The following is a 23,336-nucleotide window of genomic DNA, read 5'->3' on the forward strand; positions in this document are numbered from 1 at the left end:
CTCCAAGTACATTTATATATACATTCCTAAGCAAAAAAAAAAAATGCACTAACTACAAATATTAGGCTCATTTTAATCTCTTAATAACAAATCATTGGTCAGATATTTACCAAGAGCAATAATGTAGGAGTCCCAGCTCTCTCAGTCCTGACTGGATTAATGGGCTCTTTATAAATTATATCCATGATGAGCAACATCAGGTGTGGCATATAGCCAGATAACGATTAATATTCTAAGAAAAAAAGAAAAAATTATGCTTCAGATTCCCAGAAAATATTTATTGGATTTTGTACACTCACTGATCACACATTGAATTTTACATCAAACATTTAAACAATTATCAGGTCTGAATTAATCATTGTGCTGATTTTAACATTGGTGTACAAGTAGACTATAAAAGTGAATTGCTTAATAAGGCAAATGAGCAAATTTGCTCCACACCTAGCACCTTTAAATTTTTTTTTCAGAACACACCTTTTGTTCCTATGCAACATTCAACGTTTATGAAAATATACCTGGACCAAACTAATATATAAATGTACAGATGTTCCACTTTATTTTCATTGAAAAAGCTTTCCTTAGCATGAATAACAGCTTTACACACTCTTGACATATGGGCAGTTTGTTTCTTCAAACATTCATCTGAAATACTTTGCAATGCCTCATGTAAAACTAGCCAAGGTGTTCTTCACTAGATGGTGATTTCTTTCTTGTGATTCAGTTCATCCCAGTGCATTTCGATTGGATTTAGGTGCAGTGACTGGGCAGGCTATTTCAAGATAGAGAACACTTCAGCCCACTGTTTGCACTCTGAACAAAACTTGGATGTAAAATTTGGCTCATTGTCTTGTGGTATACTGAAGTCGGTTGCAATTAGCTGCATGGTGCTGAAGCAGGAAAAGGAAGCCATGTTGGTTCAGTATTCCTTCCAATGTATCCTACATTTAACCTACATGTATATAACGAGTTGTTTTCCAAATCTAAAAATAAACTTGTGAAGTGAAAGGTGTCATAACATGTTATTTAATTCAGCGTTTTAGCCTCAGGTGGCAGTTTGATGAAAATTAACAGGTACTTTGTGTTATATACATATATAAAATATGTTAGATTTTTGACAAGAACAGCTAAAAATATATTGAACATTTAAGACTTGAATATATTGCAATATTTCATATATAAATATTTCTGTCCTAACTCCAACCTAAACCCACTTAATTTGAATAAACATGACCAAGTATATTGTTTGAGGAGGAAATATCTCTTTTGGGTTTTTTTTTACATCTTTTTTTTTTTTTTAGGCCAGTCAATTTACTTAAAGGAATAATGAATACTTTCAGGAAAGTCTTCATTCGGTTCATTCACAATAAACATATTCATTCTAAATCTCATTTCTAAAGGCTTCTTTATAGTTTCTTTCTCTTCACATTGACAGTAACATTATACATTTGTAATGTTTGTAACGTCAAAATAGTTGCCAAATGCAAAAAAAAAAAATTCAAATAATAATAATAATAATAATAATAATAATAATTGTTAGCTACATGGCTAACACATTTCTTACCTCACTCTCTTCACACAGCTGACACTGAAACGTCGAGCGCGGCTTTTGGTGAATTAGCGACGCCCCGCCCACTTTCATTTGATTGGCTATTTTAGATGTCGTGACATCGGCACGTGCCGCATTGGAGTGCCTAGGCAGGAGGGACGGGCGTTATAAACCGCTATCGATATCGATAATCGATAATCGATACCACTACACGGTCATTTCTGAAATCCAGCATTATTAATATTAAATAGCTTACAGTAGAACTTTATTTCTCTTTAGTTACATTTATCAAAAAAATTTACTAAATAAAAAACATTAAAGCTTTTATGTAAAGGAGAAAGAAACTTTGATTTTGTTTATAGTTCTTCTTAATAGAAATTCTCTCAAAAAGGTAAGATGACGCAGCGATTGCGAGATATATGACTGAATAACAGAATACTGGCTTTTTTGCGAATCAAAATAAAAAATACATGGTAAATATTAAACGTATTCGTTTAACAAAATATCAGATAACATTGCTGGTTTTGTGTGATAATTTAGGATCGATCCACCCGTTCCTAAAATGTAGAAGACCCTATGAAGGTAAAGAATAAAGAATATTAGTTAATTAATAAAAAAATTAATAAAATATTATTTGAATAATAATTAAATTAATCTATGTCTTCAATCTGGGTCACCAGGTTGATGGTGGTTACGGCCCTGACTGGAATGATAAATGGACTGAAATGTTAGCCTTTCAATAACAGTAAAGCCAAGCGGTAATCTGATTAGCAAAATTGTAATAATTAAATTTTCAGTACATTAAGTTACTCTTAGCATGCTAAATATGACAATATACATGAACTTAGATATGACAGCAATAGTGTATAAAGAAAATAAAGTGAAGAAACTGTGACTAATGTCTGCAATTGAGTATCGCTATTACGGCATTAAACATCCAACAAGCACAATCCTCTTTGTACATGGCGGCTGTATGTGTCATGGCCTCATCTGTGCTCCAGCTCCTTTCTGTCCCCTTGTTCTGTCCGTCGTTTCATCATGAGCCTGTAGCACGTCACTGCTACCTGGCTCAGTAACGAGCGTTAGGGTCCGCTCGTCTGATGCTTACTCACTTCATCGCTGCCCATTATTTTAAATGAGGGACAAATGAAGTTAACCCACGCTAACGAGGACTCTCCGTACCCTACCTGAATGAGTGTGTTGCCTTAAAGAGGGAAAAAAATGGTCTTCTTTTAACAAGAGAACTGTGACTATGTCTTTGGATAGTTTTTCGCTCCTGACTCTCACATTGAAGTACCACAGCATCACATGCAAAAAAAATTTTTTTTAATGCAAAAATGTATTAATAAACATTTAAGTTTAAAACAATAGTCTGGTGTTGTATTAGTGTTAGAGCCTTTCCTATATGAAAAATCACCTGTTAAGTTCTTGTGTACTTTCTGTGCTATTATAATTATCTCTCAGGTTAACGTGTGTTGTAGGTGATCTGGTGCATCAGACCGGTGCTGTAAAAGGGTCTATCAAATTTAATGAGACTAACATCTCGCACGGCCTAGAATCCCAACATCTACGTAGGCTGCCTGAAGACACCAAAGAAATAAATCAAAATTGGATTCTAGACGCTTGTTACACGTTTTCTGTTCCATCCCAGATAACCTTACATTACAACCTCACTGCAAAGTTGAGGGCTAAGTATACCGTGGTTGAAGGGCAAAAGGGGTCCAAATGGCACCTACAACAAGGTTCATCTGGATTGGTGATCAGATCACGCTTGCTTCTTTCTGTTCGGTTTTTCATACTGTTTCTTAGACATCGTTAGGCACCATGACGTCAAAAACGGGTTCTGGCTTTACTCTGATATTCCTCTCTATTTAAAGTCTCCAGCCAAACAGGACATTTAGGGGCGTGTGACACACGTCTTTTCATCCTTCGTTCATCTCTATACACTTTCTTACACAGTAAGGCTGTATATATACGTCTGTACACGAAAGCTTTCACTTGTTGAGAAAGAATGCTACGGCTGTTTAGGTATCTTCGCCTCAGGTTACGCTAGCTCTGAAAACTCTAGATTTTCTTTGATCCAGTACATTTTTTCAGCAGTTTTTTTTTTAAGGAAATAGAGGAAGGACAACGAAAAAATAGTTAAGGGACAAAGTTTACCTACTAAGGTGTCACTAAAAACAACTGTACATCTTTTTGGATTCCATCAGAATCGTTAAACGTTGTATTTACCTTAAAGATCTGAAGACGGTGAAGCAACCTGCAAAAGAAGGTGAGAAAAAAATCTGGTCATGCATCAGAGAGACAGTTGTTTTTTTTTACATGCAGATTTAGAGCATATTAGGCGTATAAAAGGCATTCCAGGTGCAAGTTAGTTTGACTCATGATTGATTACTGTTTAATTACTATGTGATTAATTACTATGTTTATATAGTCTCCTGATGGTCACCAGACATATATAATTTCTCTAATTTCTCTTTAAAATGCTTTTTTACATTTGCACACACTGTCATTTGCTGAGCTGCAAAGAACTCCTATATATACAATATATAGGATTTATAGGATATTTATATATTTTTTTTTTACAAATTTCTATTCATTGGCTCTGTGTTGGTACCTTAATCCAATCTAATCTAAATCTAATCTGATTTAATCCTCCGTCTGATTCGTTTTCAATCACATTGCAATAATTACAAAGCTCTATTTAAAATGAAGATTAATTTAGAATTATACTGAGGCAACTATGCATCAATTTATTAATCAATTTGTTGAAATTTTACAAAAGAAAAAACCTTGGATTAACCCTCACTATTCCTGAAGATATACCTTAATACAGGATTCAGTTCCCCTCCTATTCAGGAAGTCATCCAGATAAAATTATTATAAAAAAATATTATACAGAATATATATTAAACTGTAAAGATCCCCTGTATATTTTATCCTGGAACGTGTGTAGGTGGTCACTGGATTGTCCTCAGATGCACCATTATGGTACTTTTATGTTAGAATTTTCATATCATGCTTTTCAAGAGAAATTAATGCAAAAATGAAGAGCAACTCCCTGACCTTTCTCTATCTTTTAGATGGTGTCTCTAACTCTGAATCCTCGCCCTGCACTTTTCCTCATTGTCCTGATGTGTATGAGCCTGAACACTTCTGCCTTCCCACAGCCCTTCCAAAGGTAAATATATTAGACCGGTCATCTGTCCCTATAAACCTCAAACAACACATAGAACAGAAACGTTCCTTTTATATACCACAGAATATCAGCTTCAGATGGCCAGGATTCGATACAAGAGCAATGGAAGGTCCTCTACCCTCCCATCTCACTCCGTGACTGGAGCGTCCAAATGTTGTCCAGCCCAGAGTTCGGTGGAGCAGAGCCCAGAACGGAGCAGCTACCCGTGAATGAGTGGATCCCTCTTAGCCAGTCACAGATGGAGGAGAAGTTGATGAAGGGATGGCCAGGAGACTGGCAGCAGAGGGTGGGCAACCCAGAGAAGCGAAACATTGTGGTGGCAGATGATGCAGCGTTCAGAGAGAAGAGTAAGCTTCTTACAGCCATGGAGAGACAGAAATGGCTGAACTCGTACATGCAGAAACTTTTGGTGGTTAACTCCAAATAAATCGCTTGGGTCTGAAGGATACATTACAATATAAATATTAAAAGAAAGAATGTTATTTTGGTCACAAAACAGAAAGTAATCTTAATCACTGTACATTACATCTCCGTTCTTCATTGTAAAGAAGCCAGTCAGTATTGTATAGGCTGATAAAAAGCATGTATGTGGCTGGTTGTTTCTTTTGTGTAATTAATTTTAAGTTAAGATTGTAACTGCAAAAATAATTGCTAATGTGTTTGGTTTAACTTCTACTGAAGTGTAAGATCTTTGAACCACAAAAAATGGTATATATAGACCATGTATGATATACATATGCGTGTCATTTAATAATCAAGAACCACCACAAGTACAATAAATGTGTATTCTAACTCTTCTTCTTCTTCTTCTTCTATCAGAATTGAGTAGTTCTTTGTAAAACATAAAACTATGATATTATATAAAATAACTTGAACAGACAAGAGTCATTTGCATCCCCGGTATTTATTCCACATTTAATAAAAAATAATCCGACTTTGCTTTTTAGTTTCTGATTCGACTGAATAAAAAAAAAAAAATAAAAAAATGAAAATAGCATGGACAAATTTGCTAGTACCACTAATGATATAAACAATTGGATTCTAGTGATGTTTTGAAGTAACTGCTTTCTTTAATTATTATCACACGTCTTGTGATCTTGTAATTAGTCATTCAGCCATATTTTATTAAAGAGAAGTAGTCAGTCGGCTGTTTGGTGTTATTGTGTACCCCACACTGAACATCGAACAAAGAAAACACGGGAGAAAGTTGTCAGAGTTGTTCAGAAAATAAAATGGACAAACGTTAAAAGTAAAGGTAATAAAGGTATATTATTAAAGGTTATAAAAATAAAAATTAATTAATAAAAAATTAATAAATACAGCCTGTGACTGAAGAAGCAAAACTATTATGAAAGAGGTCTGAAATTAATATATTTTAGAAAATAGAGACACGGATAATAGTGGAATCTGTAAGAATTAAAGCGAGTAAAAAAAGTGAAATTAATTTGTTGTTCAGCTTTATATACCTCCTTTAGTTTTAAAAGTCTAGAAATGTATAGAATGCAGAAGGAATGTAGGAAATGGCATAGGAGTATATGCTAACCATGAGATGACATTTAAAACAAAGTTTGTGTTTTTAAATTTCTCTTAATAGCTCTTGCAAAAAGTGAGAGCCAATAGTAATAATAATAATAATAATAGAAATATTAATATCACACCCTTACTACAAAGATAGACTACATTCAAAGACAGCAGCTCAGATCAGATTTATGAGATGTCCTACTAGGGTTTGTGCATGTTTAATGGAAGAATTATTATGTTGTCACATCCAAAATAATTTGTATTTCTGGACACAATGGGACCAGAGTCTAATACGACGTTTTTCACTTGACTTCATTGCAAACCATCATCTTTCTGTGTTCTGTTTATAAATCAAACATAAGAATGAATTCTAATTTGAGCTGCTGTGCGAACCAAGAAATAATCAACGTGTAAGTGTAAGCCCATTGGGTAGAATTCACATATGATTAAGTACAATTTTGAGATTTACCACATTTATATATACATACAAAATTAATTTTGAATGAACTTTGTCAAGTATAATACGTTTTACACGTGGCAACAACATTCCTCCTGTATTTATCACACATAATGAAAACTACTGTTTTTTTTATATATTTATATTTGGCAACCCTTATTGATCACTTGAAGGTTTCTATTTTTTTTCTGTAATGAAACATACAAAAGGGTTCATACAAAAGGCGTCAAATCTGCTCTTTAATATTAAGTGTATCTTTAAAAACTATTGCATTCACGTCGTAATTAACTGCGACAACACAATTCAGGTTTCAAGACTTCGAGCATCCCTTACTTAACACACTCGTAATGGTTGTGTCTGTAATTGCGACGACAATTATTTGCACTCTTAAATTATACAGTTCTTCCCTACTCGTCTTTATTTGTGTTAGTCATTCTGTCCCTTTTTACAGATACAGCATTAAGCTACTTCAGTCTAACCAAAATTCCACCCAGTGCATATAATTAAACTCATTAGAACGCTCCATCACATTTCACTTTGGAAGTCAATGTCCACTATTCATTCATTTGCATAGGCCATGCTTTATTTAAGATAAGAGAGAAAAAGGTTCCTAATAAAAAGGAAGGTCAACGTCAAACATGAAGCTGAAGAAACTCCTTCAGCAGCCCAAATAACCACATTCCTTGAAAGACAAAGTTCATAATAGGGTCCGTCCTAGAAAACAGACTGGATGTAAATGTTAAACAAGAAGTATAAGTGTGTGTAAGTAACCTTTTGACCAATCTACCAAGATACTATTCAGCCACACTATATGGACAAAATATTGGGACACCTGAACATTTTTGGCGCTATGTGATTCTTCCCCAAATTGTTACCACAAAATTAGAAGCACCCAAGTTTATAAAATGTCTTTGGATTTGGTTGCTTTTACTTGAACTAGGAGACCCAAACCTGTTCCACCATGACAAATGCCCCATACACATATCCAGCTCTTTTAAGATATGTTTTACCTGGGTTGGAGTGGGAAATCTTGAGTGGTCTGCCTTTGAGCTCAACCCTATCGAACACCATTGGGATAAATTTGAATGCTATTGCACTCCAGGCCCCGTCACCTCACCTACATCAGTACCTGACTGTATAATAAAACCACCATGGCTGAATAAGCACAAATCTTCACAGCCGCACTCCAAAATATAGTGTGATATCTTCCCAGAAAAGTAGAGGTTATTACAACAGCAAATGGGGACTAAATAATGGAATGAATAGGATGTTTAACAATCTTATTATCAGGTGTCCATAATCTATTATCTATATAATGTACAACATGAGGTAAAAGTTTAAATTAAAATGAAACTTACTTACACCTATCATATACGGACTTGCAAAAGTGAATAAACAGCTCACATTTGTGTTCATTCTACTTCAGTGTCCAACATCCCAAAATGTTTACAGTGGGATTTGACCCTAAATGTTTAGCATTTCTGAGCTTTGGTCACGTTTCAATGATCTCATGAGGGGCTGATGACTCTTCTGGAAAGTTAGTAGTAGGATTTGGCAGCTTTTGATTGTGTGGCCCTGAGTTCTGCTGTATCTCCATAGCAATGGTTCCAGGGTCTTGTGGCAAGAACTCCTTAGCCTGTCGATGATACTCCAGGAATGTACAGGCTTTGGTGGCTAAGGCCACAATGTTCTTACCTATAAAGATTGTGGAGACTCGGCTGTCCTGAAAAAGCACCATGTTGACTCCACGGATGAGAACGGTAACTATGTTAATGGCGACCAGGCTGAGGACAGGGTAAAGCATCATCTTTTTTGGGGACATGTGCTCAACTTGCAAACTGATTTCGCTGAGAGAGATACACGGCAAAACCAGCAGGAGAATGTAACAGTAGAAGAACATTAGTCCCTCAGCCCAGATGGGCAGTCCCGTCCGCTGTGGTTCCCATAAGTTAGCTTGGATGTCCAGTACATCCAGTAAGTCCAGTGCCACCCAGAACAATCTACCTCGCATGTCTTCTTTTCTCCGGAACGTTCTTACATAATCCATGCTATCCAAAGCCACCAAGACAAAATACAGCCCAGGAACACAGACTGAAAGCAGCAGAGTCAAAGCTTTCCGAGCGACCGTCTCCGCAGTTTGACGCTCGGCCTTGTAGTTTTGAAAAACAAAGTACAGTTTAATCTCCAGGACAAAGATATAGAGGAACCAGAGGATCATGGCATAGCCACGCTTTGCAGTCTTCACCTCGGCCCCTACCCAAACAGTAACATAGCGCAGAACAATGAGGAAGCAAATGTCCCCTACTAATACAATGATGCAAACGCCAATCTTACGTGGACCCTGGTTCTGCTCTACCAGGTAAGCGTCCATGATGGCCATGCTGGTCATGATGACGATGGTAGTGAGACACACATGCTGCTTGTCAGGGGGAGGCAAAACCATAGTGAAAATTCTACTGCTCTGACCCCACAATTTATAAAAAATATTATTACATAACAGGAATAGTACTTCTGGTACTAAAAGAACACGTTCTAGCAATCCATTGGAGTATCTGGAAATGTCATGGGTTCTGGTGCTTGCTCAGTTTTTTCAATGGCGGTGTACTTCATGTGCCTCCAAGATTGTCCAGTGAAATATTTGCAGACTTTTGGTCAAGAGCTTGTCTTTTGGCTGAGACAAGCTCTTGCCTGATAGACACAGATCCACTCATCTGTGTCAGCTAGGCAACATTAACACAATGGCAGTGCTGGTCAACCCTGGCTCCATGCAGCCACATTTCCGCTAGTGCAGTATGCTTACAAGCTCAAATACACTCTGTTTCAGCTACTCTGGAGTCTATCATTGCTGTGACATTTAGTGGGTCATTGTTTGGCCTGGATATGAAGCCACTGGTTGCCTTGTGAATTTTCCTGGTTCATGGATTCTGCCAAAAAGAAAAAAAGGAAGTCAGTCAGGTAAGTAAGTGGTGCAGAGAAATCTTATGTTTTTCTGTGTGATACATTCATTCAGCATAACAAAAAGGGGTCACTTGTGCATTGTGGTTTCATCCAGAACTCAATCTTAAAGAAAAGGAAATTATAACATTTTAATTGGTAAATCTTTTCCAGTCTAGGGATTTTACTGGGATACAAAATAAACTAAATCGAGGAGTTCTATACTGATCGGGGTTGTGATAGTACCCGGGAAATGTCCAGCTCCGGATCGTAATGCGGGAATACACCTAGGAGGCACACCAGCCCATCACAGGCCACCATATACAAACACACACACACACACACACACACACACACACACACACACACACACACACACACACACACACACACAAAGACCCACTTATTCACATCTTTCAGCATTGGCAAGTCACCTACTGGAGGTCATGACCATGTATCAACAATGGATGAATGAAAACGCTGCCGTATACAGAATGCATTTGAAAATATCTCTACCTGATAGTCCAAAACTGCTGCCATAGCAACTATATTATATTAAGACAGCAATGATAATGAGCCGTGATGAGCCCTTAGCAGTAGGGGACTTTCACACTTCTGGGAGGTGAGAGCAAGTAAGAGAGAGCATTGCAGTGGTGTGCATAAAGGAATGGCAAGGACATACATTTGGTTCAGAGATACACATTAAATCTACACTTGTACATAATGATAAGAGTGTATTCTAAAGCAAAAGAAATGCTTGAAAAAACACGGAACGAGGTGCAACACAATTCCTAAAAATACTGATTTTGACACACAGCTCTTGACTAAACACACATTACACTTAAATAAATACTGGAACCCAAAACACTAGAGTATTTTTCTTTTTTTTTTATAAAATATTGCAATCAGGGATCCCTCCAGGTCTCCTCACTTCACACACACAAATTACCTTCTATTTTACTATACGCAGAGGTAAAGGCTGTAGAGGTGCAGTTTTAAATCAAGAACTTAATTAAACCGGCAACTCACAGGGGGTAATATGTGGACTGAAGCCGTACAGAATGAGCTCATCAGGCCAATCAATGCACAAAAAGGGCACATTAACATCAATAGCAAGTGCACTGAGAGGCTGCTGTCTTTATCCCCTTCAGTTAATTCATTATATTAATATAGCCACTGCACCAGGTAGTCATTTTTTATAGATCATGACTGTCAATGTTTCTGGCCAATACTAGGGTTAGATATGATTTCTGTTGCAGAGTAAATGTAGGCTACATACAGATGTGGACAAGGTAGGTGGTCCTGGCCCAAATTTTTTAATGAAATAACTTAGAATGAAAAAGTAATGTGTGTCCAACATTGCTTATTTTATATAAAACACACGTTTTGATTTTTACTTAAATAAAAAAAGCAAAGACAAAAATTATGGCACACACAACCTAATAGTCTGTGTCACAACCTTTAAGGGCAATCACTGTAAAATATTCATTTTTGACTGCCTACAGGTCTTCTTGCCCACTTTTTTTTAATGAGCACATTCCTCCCCAGTTCAAAAGGAGCATTCTTCAGACTGCATGTTTCAACTCTATCCAGAGATACTAATAAGATTCAGACCAGGGCTCATAGGAGACCACTTTAAAATACTGGGAGCTGTATTTTAGCTGTGTGTTTGATTCATTATCCTGTTGGAGGAACCATGAGCTGTGACTGAAGCTGGAAGAAGGAGCTTTAAGATGGGGTCAGTATGTTTTACTCCAGAACAGCTTGGAAGTCTTGAAATATTCTTGTGCCCTGCACTGATTCAAAGCTTCTAGTGCCAGACGCAGCAAAACAGCGCCATAACAAAATCAAGCTTTCTTCATTCATTTGGCATGGGCTTTAGTGCTAATTCGTCAATACTTGCAGTACAAAAACCGACATGTTAATTTCTGATTTTGGATTTAAGCGAACAAATGTCTCATTTAAATATTAACTTCTTTAAAGGTTTTTACTTCATTTTACCATGACGCTCTTTTTTTCTACCCTGGATCATTTTGCTCTCTGTCGGGGGTTTGTGTAAAGAGGAAACAGTTACTCTGTCATGCCATCTCGCAATCTGGGAGGCACTAGCATTATCAGATTAACTCACAAACAACCACGACTCATTTTCCATGGCTTTAAAGGGAAAGTCAACGATTTACACTTTTTTGTTTTGTCTCTTTTTTTTTTGTTTCATGACACACACCAGCTGCATTAAACTCTAGCCCAGATATCATGCTTGCCATGCTCGTTTACATCTCCATAGAAATCACACTTTTTTTATACACCATGAAAAGTTATTTATAAAGTGATCTACAAACATGTGATTGTGTAACATGTCGTTGCAAAACAAGAAATGATGTATCATGATATAACTTTTTTAGTTATACTACACTTTTAATATACCTAAACTTGACACTTGTTTTATCAATTTACTTAATTTTTATCCTTATATTCTATTTTTAATGTTTAAATGTTGGACATCGTTAAAAAAGCATCGGAAACACAAATATATCAGTCTTACTTTCCCACTGTCTCGTATCTCATTTTAGGGAAGTGTAATTACGGGTGGCTCAATCCTTCCGTTTTGGTAGTAACCCTGCATTAAAAAGGATTTTCACTCTCCCGTGTGATCGCTAGCTGTTGAATCATTGCTCAGCTGATACCAAAAACAGATTCATATGGAAGTGTGCTGGTGCTCTAGCTTCTGCCAGGAGCGAATACTTTGCTTCGTGTACTGTGTGGCATGTTGAGTCACTTGCTTATTGTGAGCTGTAACCATAGAGGATAAATACTTGGTCAGCGAACTCATTCAAACGTAGGGGGCTTTTCTTAATAAAGCAAATTTACCAATACATTTTGGGACAGGGACAGCATTTATTATTTTGGAATCAAGAATTGTGCAATACTAGCATGAAATATGTACATAATGTGCACAAATTGCAAATGTATGACAAATTTGTATAATCATACTCATCTTAACTTCCAAATTACTATTCTGACAAAAGTAATCAATGTCTAGCACTGATGTCTGCCCTTTAAACCTGTAAGGCAAGAGTGTGTCCTAATTTTGAAAAGTATCATATACTTCCTAAACAGTACCGTATTTTCCAGACTATAAGCCGCTACTTTTTCCCCACGCTTTGAACCCCGCGACTTAAACAACAAAGCGGCTAATATATGGATTTTTCCTTGCCGTTTCCTGATTTCACAAACTGCAAGACAAAAAACTGAGCCCCATTAGACCAATGAAATTGCCGAACGGGTTTAGGAAAACCAATGAAACTCTTTATATTAACACATCATAAATATGGATGATGTTCCTCTGACGTTTGACCTGCCGCTCACTCGGACTGTCTACAGGAAATGCGAATCATTCGTCATGCTGAAAACAACCGGGCATGAAAAAACACTCTTCACCTGTGTTCTGAGCTACACGGCATCGGGAGAAAAGCTTCACCGATGGTGATTTTTAAACGCACGACGATGCCAAAAGATAAACTCTCGAGAGAAATTGTTGTGAAAGAAAGGAGGAAGACAGTGAACAATGACTTTCTTGGTAGGCTACTGTTTAGATACAAGTCGTGTTACAGACACCGTCTTTCATTAAAGCCTGTGTAAGGTTAATTAGTTTCAATGCAGCTTATAGACAGGTGCGGCTTATTTATGTTCAGAATAAAAATATTTGTCAAATTCAGTGGGTGCGGCTTATATTTGGGTGCGCTTAATAGTCCGGAAATTACGGTACTTAAAAATGTCTTATGAAATATGAATGCCACCTAATCTAGGAATTCTACACTATATGGAGCTGAAGATTCCTACATTATTTTTTTAGCATCCCTTTCTACGTTTAGTCTTCATTTTCTGTTATAGTAACCTCCACTCTTCTGGGAAGATTACATTTTGAAGTGTGCTTGTGGAGAATGCTCATTTAGCCAAGAGTGTGATAGTAACATCAGGTTCTGATGTAGGGTGAGGAGAGGTGAACTGAGGTGCAGTCAACATTACAATTCACCCCCAAGTTGTTCAATAGGGTTGAGGTCAGAGCTCTATAGCAGGAGATCTTTCACTCGAAACCATTTATAACATATCTTTATGTTATCTTTATTATCATTCTGCAGCAGATTTGTAGTTCAAGTGAAAAAAAACTGTGACAGTGAAGGAAATTGTTTTTTTTTTTTTACTATAAAACCCCCTGCAGATCTTGAGTCAATAGTCTTTCTGTGGCCCAGTACCAAATGATCCATGGACCCTTGTGTCTAAAGTAAAGGCATTGAAGTCTCAAGTCTTATAAAGTCCAAGTCAAGAGCTTAACTCTTTAAAAGTTCCTAAACAAGTTATAAACTTTCATTCTGGCTATGTAGTTGGTAGTAAGTTCAATGTTCACCACTTTCTACACTATACAACTATATAATATATTTGAGAAACACATGAGAAACTATTTACATTAAAGGCATCTATCTCTGTTCCCTTTCGCATGCAGTGGAACATATTTTGATGCATTTCAAATGGCAAATGAAAGTTGAATATTCTTCTGATATTCTTGAACTTTAATGTGCATATGGACCTGTAGGTAGGGAACTACATTGGGAGCATAGCTACCGCATAGTGCCTCAGTTATGAGCAAATGAGCAGTTTTTATTCTTAATATCCAGTGGATTTGCTTTCTGACTGGCTAAACATTGACATTGGAAATGATGATTGATGCTGATTTGATGAGAATTAATTGTTTTGTTGGTGAACAAAGAGCAGTTGATTTACTGTACACTTTGGCTTTAAGAATAAATCTTTTCAAGTCTTTCCAAGGGGTATGGGCTCGAGTCCAAGTGAACTCACAAGTCATTGATGTCCAAGTCAAAGCCGTCTTCTTTAATTATGACAAGTAAATTTGTGATTTTGCCCCCCCAACAATGGTTATTGCACAATCAGTTGTAAAGCTGATTGGTTAAGAAACCTTCTGAATTTGTATGGTATATTAACATTTAAATAGAATCAGGTCTAATCCCAGGTGGGTAATGGACAAGACACTGAAAGGGTGATGATAGACTCGACCCTAGAAATAGAACCAAGCTTTGAAAAACTGGAATGTCACTTTCCATCTGTTGAAAGAGTTTGAGTGAGGGTTTGAAATGGAAAAGTGAGGACTAGATAAGTCAGGTTAATTAGTTCATTTTATTTATCACACCTTTACCAACAAAATACTCTTTTATGTTTGCCAAGGATATATGTTAGATCTGCCAGAAACACGGATAAGTCTTAAATGTATGAGTGGATTACTTGTAACTAAGCAACAAGGTTTTTTCTTAGGTGCTGAGACAGTGTATAAATAGATTAAATTATTTGTATGCATTTTCAAGGTCAGGCTCACGTTATACAGCCTGGGATCCTAATGGCACTTATGCATATGCACATCTATTTTCACATGCTATATATATATACAAATAAGAGAACATGTAAAAATAATTACTCTAATATTGGTATTCATTCAAAAGGGCACATGCTATCAGGTCCAACTCTGTGTAACACAGCTTATGTAAATGACCTGAATGATTCCGTTATTGTCAGATTAGAAAATAATAAGTGCTTCATGACTGGAGGCACAATGACAGTACAGCACTGAAAATGTGCTTTCAATGGATGGAAAAATGATTCAATTTGTAAATTATTCTTAAAAATTCAGCCTAAAACAACAAAAAAGTTTTTCTTTTCAATGACATTTTCCAAAATTGTAAAAGATTACACACACATAGTATAGTAATGAAAACATTCATAAAACATTTATTCATGGAGAATATAAAAATCTTCCATCATTCCTCTTTATTAGCCAAAATAGCAGTGGTTCCGATCCACTAAGCTGCATGATGTCTAGACCACAGTATTGGTCTGATACAGTGTAAAAGCAGTGCGTTCTTTTAAAGTGATCGATTCTCATTTAGACTCAATAGAAAGTTCAGCTATAAGTGGATGCGGAGCGAGCAGCACAGTGAATGATGCATCATTTTGTTGCATTGGAAAAACATGAAATTGTTTAGCTGTTATGAGTCATGCTGGTAGATATATAACATTATTACACATATTGAAGAAATGTATTTGGAGAAATACACACGATTTTTCAATTAATCAATGGATCATGTCCTGTTCACAGACTGTACACAGATATATATATATATATATATATATATATATACATATACACTGTATTGAGTCTATATATACAAAAACACATATCAGGGCTGTCAATCGGTTAAAATATTAAATCGTGATTATTATTGCACAATTAACTCGAGTTAACTCGATTTATCGCAACTTAGTCAGAAACATTGTAATTATGGTGTTTTAAATTACTGTAGTTAATTCATCAGAATCACCAGTAAAATAAATGTTTAGTGATTAAAAATAATTTTTAATTGGAGTTATTTATTTTATATTTATTTATTTATATATTTTTTTAAATATATAAATGCAGCGCGTATTTCTGTTTGACTATTTTTATTAAAAATATACATAAATATAAAAAAAAGGTACAAATAAAATATTCAACGCAACTCGCATTTATTCACGACGTCCTTTCTTTACTCAGATTTTGAAAATTTCTGAGTAAAAATTACTCGAATGAAAAATTATTTTTAATCATTGAACATCTGTTTTACTGATGCGCCAAGTTTTAAATCAAACACCAAAATCAACCATAAATCTTCTTCTTCTTCTTCTTCTTCTTCTTCTTCTATATTGGCAGTTTGCATTCTTAAGCAGAGCATTAGCACCATCTACTGTGGTAATGGATCAGAGACTTATATCCCTATTCCCTAGACCAAAAAACCACCATGATGACCACATCCGGCAATTGAAACCGTCCGTGTGGAAACATAGCAAAAGTGATTACAAAGTTCAGTTTGGTGTCCTGATGATTTACTTAATTTAAAACACCATCATTAATTTAAAATATTTACAAGAATATTTTGTCTTCATCCTAATTATGGGTTAATTGAGAGCGTCTGGTTTGATCTTTTAAATGGACACAATATCAAATGAGCCTGGAAATGGAAATGGAATAAAATATCTATGGCGAACGATCAAAAAATGTAAACCTAAAAAAGAACAATATGAGTCTACCTCAAGAACCTTGAGCAAAAGAAGGAGGAATTCACATCTTGGGACTATTAAAAAAATCCACACATGATCAAACCATGAAGCCTGGAGCTGTGAGACAGCAAAGCTACCATGGCAATAAAATGCTACACAAAAAACAAGCTAATTTGATAACTAAAGTAATTTATCACTTTTAAAGGACTAGGAACATCCAAGTTCTCCATCGGCACCCTGCGTTCAGTTAAATCTTCCAGTGATTACTCATAGCCGTGTCGACTCAGATCTGGTGTGCGGCTTTAGTGTCATTCAGTCTTGTACATTTCAAGCTTAGGTACAGTTTACATATGAATGGGTTCAGGACCTGAAAAATCTACATGTCATGTGATTTTATTAGTGTATAGTTTACTGTGTTGCTGATAGTTACAGTTCCCTCCACTAATATTGGCACTCTGGGTAAATATGAGCGGTGAAGTCTGTGAAAAACTGCCTTACTTGTTGTGAAATATTTTTTAAATAAAGTCTAAAAAAACCCTCTGCTCTCGTGGATATCAAACAATTGCAAACACAATATTTTATTTGAATAAAATGTACAAATTAATAGGACCCTCAATACTTTGTGCTACTTTCCTTTGCCAAGCTAAGCTCTGGGTCCATATTGCCTGTTGAGGTTGGAGAATACATGGTAAGCGATGTGAGAAGATTCCTCCAGAACTTCTTTGTGTTTTTTATTTAGAGCGAAAAAGAAGCTGCTATAACGTAAGTGCTAACAGGAACTGACTTGTCTCTTGGACATTTCACAGTGGAGGTGTTTCATTGATAAATGAAGCTGGGATTCTGACTCCATGTTTTGACCCATGTAAAGCACATAAAATTTTGTCCTGCTTTTTAAAGACCGCATTAAATGCAGGCTGTGAGGAAGAACGTCACTGGTTGGACATATTTAATGTCCACGTCTCTGGCAAAAGTGATAAGCCTGGTTAACAATTTAACAAGTTAACTGGGGCTTGTTTGTGAGAAAAAAAAAAAAAATATATAGTGAACAAACAAAAAACTGCTGACTAACAGCTCAGCTGATATACGCTTGTCGATCATTCAGTTTGCTTTCATTGTACAAGAAGAAAAAGATAGTGCATTTGAAAAAAGTGTGTAGCACCAAGACAAGCCTCAAGCTACGCTCAATTAAACAGCTCATCAATGGGGCCAAGCAACTAGAGACTGAAACTAGTGACTTCCTGTAACATGAGTCACTGGCGATCATGTGAAATCTGTGCGTGTCCTGTGATGTGCCGAGGTGAATTACAAAAACAGAAGATCGCCTTGAAGCAACGTCCAATAGCAGTGAAGACAGCAGTGTGAACATGATTACCGGTGACTACCAGTCTGAGTGAAGATTCTTGTCAACTTATATAAATGTATCGAACCAATGGCATTTGAAATACCTCAAATACACTCACTGGCGCCTCCCATGGGTGTAATTACGTAACTTATGGTAAGAATAAGTAAATAAACGAGTCGAAAGGTCTTTCGAGTCACTGGGATAAAGCAAAATGACCACCACTATTCTTAGCATTACATGAAATTGTAAATGAATGCATGACATATTGCAAAGCTGTGGGACAATAGGAATAAAACACTTCACGACTATCTCGACTAGATTTGGTCAGGGTGTACCTGATGTCCATCCAGGGAATACACCCTAGATGGGTCACCAATTCGTTGTATACACCATGCACACTAACACACTCACTTCCTGGTATTTTTTGTTTTTAAGTATAAGGATAATGAAGAATCAGCAGAAACCTACATGGGGGAAAAAACACTTGACTGACTGCAATCATTAAGGGATTAAACAGATGAGGTTTGCTGTATTAAGCAGACAATCAACTTCTCATTCAGGTCGAGCCCCATTCACACACCATCTGGATGTTGATTAATTTCTTATTACAGCATGCCTCAGTAGATGTGCATAATTTTTTTACTGATCAATCAGATCACCTGAGCAGAAACGTTTCCGACCAGTAGAACATATTGGAATGTAATGCACTTATCATGCTAATGAACCAGGACCTTCTAAACCACTATGAAAATATTTTGCTTTAACAAAAGTTTCAACATGTAGTCAATGTGTGCTATTTCTCCAGCCACTGTGAAGCATCTGCTTCGTTACTCTGCATGCACGCATCTTTTGGCACTTGCTAGAGGTGATGGAAAGAAAAGAAAAACAGCAGAAAGCATGATCATCATTTCATCACGCAAAGGGGTTCGGAGCAGAGAAGATAAAGCTCCTACCCCAGACTCTCCTACACCAGACTGCTGCTGGGTTCCGGCGTCCTCAATCCTGAGTCGTGAACTGATTGCAGCTTTGAATTATCTCTTCTCCATAAAATCCCGGCAGATAGAGAATCGAGAGCGATTTCCATCTAAAAACGAACAAACAAAACAAAACAAAACAAACAAACAAACAAACAAATATGAAACCCCTTCTCCCTCACCTCCTGAACATCAGCTCTGGAATAAAAGGAGCAAGCTCAGGCGCATCAGCGGTCTGCCTGGTCCAATCCTATTTCTCTCTCCCTCCTGATTCAGTGTCTCATTCTCCTCTCACGCCCTCGGCAGGGAGCCTAATTTATTGCCAATTTGCTTATGTCAAGTGTCAGCCCCCCTAACCAACCCCCCCCCCCCTCCCAGACTCCCTGACTTGAATCCATGATCAATGAGTGTAAACGCAAAGTGATACAGATTTCATTTTTACTTTGGGACCTCGATGTGTAGCAGCAAATATTCTTCTTCTTCTTCTCATTATTATTATTATTATTATTATTATTATTATTATTATTATTATTATTATTATTATTATTATTATTATTCAGAAGAATTTATCACACACACACACACACACACACACACACACACACACACACACACACACACCCCAACAGGCATATATTAGGTAGCAATATATAAGTATATATATATATATATATATATATATATATATATATATATATATATATATATATATATATATATATTTATAGTATCTGTTACATTTTTCAGTCACTTAGCCTTTTATAGTATAATATGCAACAAACTAAGTAATTTAAATAATATGAAGATTACGAACTTATTGTGTAGATGATCAGAAGGTATTTAATAGGTTGCCTAGCCTTTAATGTTTTGATAGACGCTTGTGTTTCTTTTGTTTCTATGCAATAAACTAGGCATGAAGATTTATTTTTATATTTGATATATATATATATATATATATATATATATATATATATATATATATATGTATATATATATATATATATATATATATATGTATATATATATATATATATATATATATGTATATATATATATATATATATATATATATATATATATATATATATATATATATACCTTTCCTCTTCTAAAACTTGCCAAATTTGTTCTTTACTAGTTTGACATTTCTTTCTTGAGATCCAGTTCATCACAGAGCAGCTCAATAGGATTTAGATTTGGTGCCATGGCAGGCTTTTCCACGATAGATAACATTTCAGCTGAGTGTTTGCTCTCTAAATGTTTACAGATCTTGGGTGTATGCCTCGTCTTGTTATATTGTGAAGTTGGGTCCTATTAGCTGCAGTCCAGATGGATTTGCATGGTGTTGAAGTATGGAAGGTCCCTTACGAGGGAAATATCAAGGTCCGTGACGTCGGAGTGATGTGGGGCCGCCTTCCCGTGGGCTCACCACCTGCAGGAGGGACCGTAAGGGACGGTGCTTTGAGGATTGGGCAGTAGTCGAAGGCAGGGGCCTGCTTAGACTTCTGCCCCCGCGACCCGAATTACGGATAAGCGGGAGAAAATGAATGAATGAATGAATGAAGTATGGAATGGAAGCTATTATTGGGTCAGGATTCCTTTCACCATTTACCCTACATGTATATAATGAGTCAGCATGTTATACAAAAGAAACAGGAACTTGTGACAGAAACGTGACATATTTATATGTATTTCATCCAAAATCTACTTCCATAATTTAACAGATTGATGCAAGATAAAGAGAGGCAAGAAATAGAGAGAACTGTGAACTGAAAGAGTATTTTAAAAAGATACCTACTATGTACTTATGGCAACCCATAGTGAATTTAAGAAGTAATTGCTGTATTTAAAGTAAGCAGCAAGTAGAGAGAGTTTTTAAAGTTGGAATTGCATACATTAATATTCAGAACTCTGGTGTTCATGGTTAATGTGGGGCGTGGGCTGGAGTTTAAAAGCATATCAAATCAGACAAGGAGCAATATCATGTCAAGCACCACTGAAAATCTGATGCAAACACAATATATCCTAATGAAATATACTGTTTGGATTGGATTAAACAAAAACTCAATAAATATCATTTAAACCCAAATTAAATCCATAAATATCAGGATTTAAAAGTCAATTGAAAGATTTTTTAGCATGAAGAACATGTCAGAGAAGATGGCATCTCAACTGGAGGTCTTGTCTCTCTTATAAACTGATTTTTCATCTAATATATTAACCATTAGGACATAAGTGTCGCATTATTATTTCAGCCATATAGAGTGTTCCAGTGCACAGTTTATTGTTCCTCCAAAACCAAGTTTGTTTAGAAAACCACACAAATCTACATTAAACTAAATTTGGGGCAAAGTTGCACAGAAGGTGTGTGTGTGTGCGTGTGTGTGTGTGTGTCAGTCCACTCTCTTTATATTAAACAGTCTGATGGCAAACTGTAATAGTAACAGAAGTTGAACAGAATTACACAATAACACTAAATTAATTATACAAAAAAATGTCTCTTATACCAAATACAATATATATTATGTGCTACAAAACACTGAGTGCTACTAAGAGCTTCCTTGTTCATTGTTTTTCCCCCCAAAACAATCAGAACCTTTTTTGTTCATCATCAGCCATCCTGTTTCTCCAAAATAATTCTAAAAAAGAGATGAATTGATTCAGTCAGAGTTCAGGGCTCCCAGTGAGCAGTCCTCCTTACATCCCACCCATGCCTTTGTGAAGCCACTCCTCTGTCCTTCCTTGGCCCTTTTGACATCGAGATATAATTGGTGATAGAGAGGAGGAAAAAACAAGGGCAGATCAAGGCAGTGAAGAGATTATAGGATCGAGGTGGATACGGTCGAGGCACACAGAGACACTGAGGCCTTAAACACAGATGACTCTAAGCAACATGCACACTCGACTAAACTCTATCAGTACAATCTCGAAAAGCACTGGTGGCTACACGGGCAATTAGATTTGGACAGGCTGATTATCTCTGCAGTCTGGGACAAAGAGGGACCAATAATGAGGGACAATTGATAAACAGCAGTGTTTTGTTTTTTGAGGGGCAGACAAATGCATCTGTGTTAACAACTGGCTCTAGATTAGTGGTGCTGGACCAATAAACACAAGAAAAAAAATTATGACAGGACACGCTAGACTGAAAAGACAAGGTTCAAGGTCACAATACAACCAGTTAATAAGAGTAATAGAATATATATATTTTTTTAAATCACAGGAAAAGTGCTCAAGGACTGCAAGACTGAGTATGAAATTAAGGGTAGCACTCAGAGGTTACTTTTTTTGGGCTTCACCCTTTATTTATTATTTAAAGAAGAATTCTCATCTACCTTTGAAGCAAGGTTTACAATAAAAGCTGATATTATGGAGTGCTACATGATGCTATCAGGGCTTATACATAAAGATGCTGAGAATTAAGGTTATAGCATTTCTATTAATCAATCACACCACATTACGAGATGATACACATCTTTGACTTATGTATACTCAAACCTTTAAATTCTGTATAGGCTTGGGATCTTACCTGCATGAACATAGATATGAATCCAGAAAATGTTCATCCATTCTAACACTTTCTTTGTTCAGGCTACATCGAGTGCAGTAAATTTCTGTGCTTTATCTTCCTCCATAAGAAAAGGGAACCTTGTTATGTTGCTTTGTGAGCCTCTTCTAGCTCTTCATCCACAAGTCCCACAAAGGACAAGAAAGCCCATTACATTATCTTGTTTTTCTTCATCCCAGTACATGACAAAATATTTCTTGTTTTCATTTCTTGGTGCGAGTTACGAGGTGAAATGATGGCAGGAGCATGTATCAACCTGGAAGTTTCAATCTTTGCTGGAGGGCTTTTTGGTTTGTGAATCCAAGCCAAATTTGATTACAAGGAAGCATGGTTACCGTGTTGTTCGTTTCTAGAAGAGCTTTTGTTAAAACACACTTACCCAAGCTAACCTCAGAAGAAATCCTAAATAAGATCTTAATTTAAATAATTGATTTTTTTTTTACTTACTTGCCTTCTTATCTGCAGGTTTACTTGGTCCATGGTTCTATTTGACATAATGCAAAACATTTTGGTGCATTAGTTAAAATATTAAATACAATAAAATGTAAGTAAAATGTACACTAAAATGAGTCCAGCCAGAACTGTTTATGAACACAGGAGAAAACAAGGCCAGGGTGATTCATATGCAGCCAAGAGTTACAAGATCACAGCAGCAATCAGATACTACATATACAAACAAGTTTCCCAGCAGGAG

At 36.2% G+C, this 23,336-nt stretch overlaps 2 protein-coding genes across 8 annotated transcripts; one reads left to right on the forward strand and one right to left on the reverse strand.

The window, feature by feature from the left end:
- Positions 1–1,647: 1,647 nt before the first annotated feature.
- Positions 1,648–5,458, forward strand: pth2 (parathyroid hormone 2). 5 transcript variants are annotated; one of them, XM_083550761.1, is made up of 5 exons: positions 1,648–1,760; positions 3,757–3,818; positions 4,503–4,537; positions 4,630–4,727; positions 4,809–5,458. In XM_083550761.1, exons 3-5 carry the CDS (start codon positions 4,535–4,537, stop codon positions 5,170–5,172), a joined length of 465 nt encoding a protein of 154 aa, XP_083406887.1. In that variant the 5' UTR covers positions 1,648–1,760; positions 3,757–3,818; positions 4,503–4,534; the 3' UTR covers positions 5,173–5,458. The 5 variants fall into 5 exon arrangements, with proteins under 5 accessions (XP_083406887.1, XP_083406891.1, XP_083406890.1 ...); XM_083550764.1 differs by lacking the exons at positions 1,648–1,760; positions 4,503–4,537 and adding an exon at positions 2,229–2,304; XM_083550762.1 differs by lacking the exon at positions 1,648–1,760 and having other exon boundaries at positions 3,721–3,818.
- Positions 5,459–7,284: 1,826 nt separating this feature from the next.
- tmem121aa (transmembrane protein 121Aa) lies at positions 7,285–22,839 on the reverse strand. Of its 3 annotated transcripts, XM_083551187.1 has the most exons (3): positions 22,604–22,839; positions 19,054–19,184; positions 7,285–9,647 (listed from the first exon to the last, which is right to left on the reverse strand). In XM_083551187.1, exon 3 carries the CDS (start codon positions 9,164–9,166, stop codon positions 8,216–8,218), a length of 951 nt encoding a protein of 316 aa, XP_083407313.1. In that variant the 5' UTR covers positions 9,167–9,647; positions 19,054–19,184; positions 22,604–22,839; the 3' UTR covers positions 7,285–8,215. The 3 variants fall into 3 exon arrangements, with proteins under 3 accessions (XP_083407313.1, XP_083407314.1, XP_083407312.1); XM_083551188.1 differs by lacking the exons at positions 19,054–19,184; positions 22,604–22,839 and adding an exon at positions 19,257–19,358; XM_083551186.1 differs by lacking the exon at positions 22,604–22,839 and having other exon boundaries at positions 19,054–19,350.
- Positions 22,840–23,336: the final 497 nt, after the last annotated feature.

The sequence above is a fragment of the Silurus aristotelis genome (assembly GCF_946808225.1).
Source record: "Silurus aristotelis genome assembly, chromosome: 9".
NCBI lineage: Eukaryota > Metazoa > Chordata > Actinopteri > Siluriformes > Siluridae > Silurus > Silurus aristotelis.

Coding starts and splice junctions, on each gene's coding strand:
- pth2 (XM_083550761.1), top strand. Junction 4,728..4,808: donor TTCCCACAGCCCTTCCAAAG/GTAAATATATTA, acceptor TATATACCACAG/AATATCAGCTTCAGATGGCC.
- tmem121aa (XM_083551187.1), bottom strand. CDS start 9,166: ATGGTTTTGCCTCCCCCTGACAAGCAGCATGTGTGTCTCACTACCATC.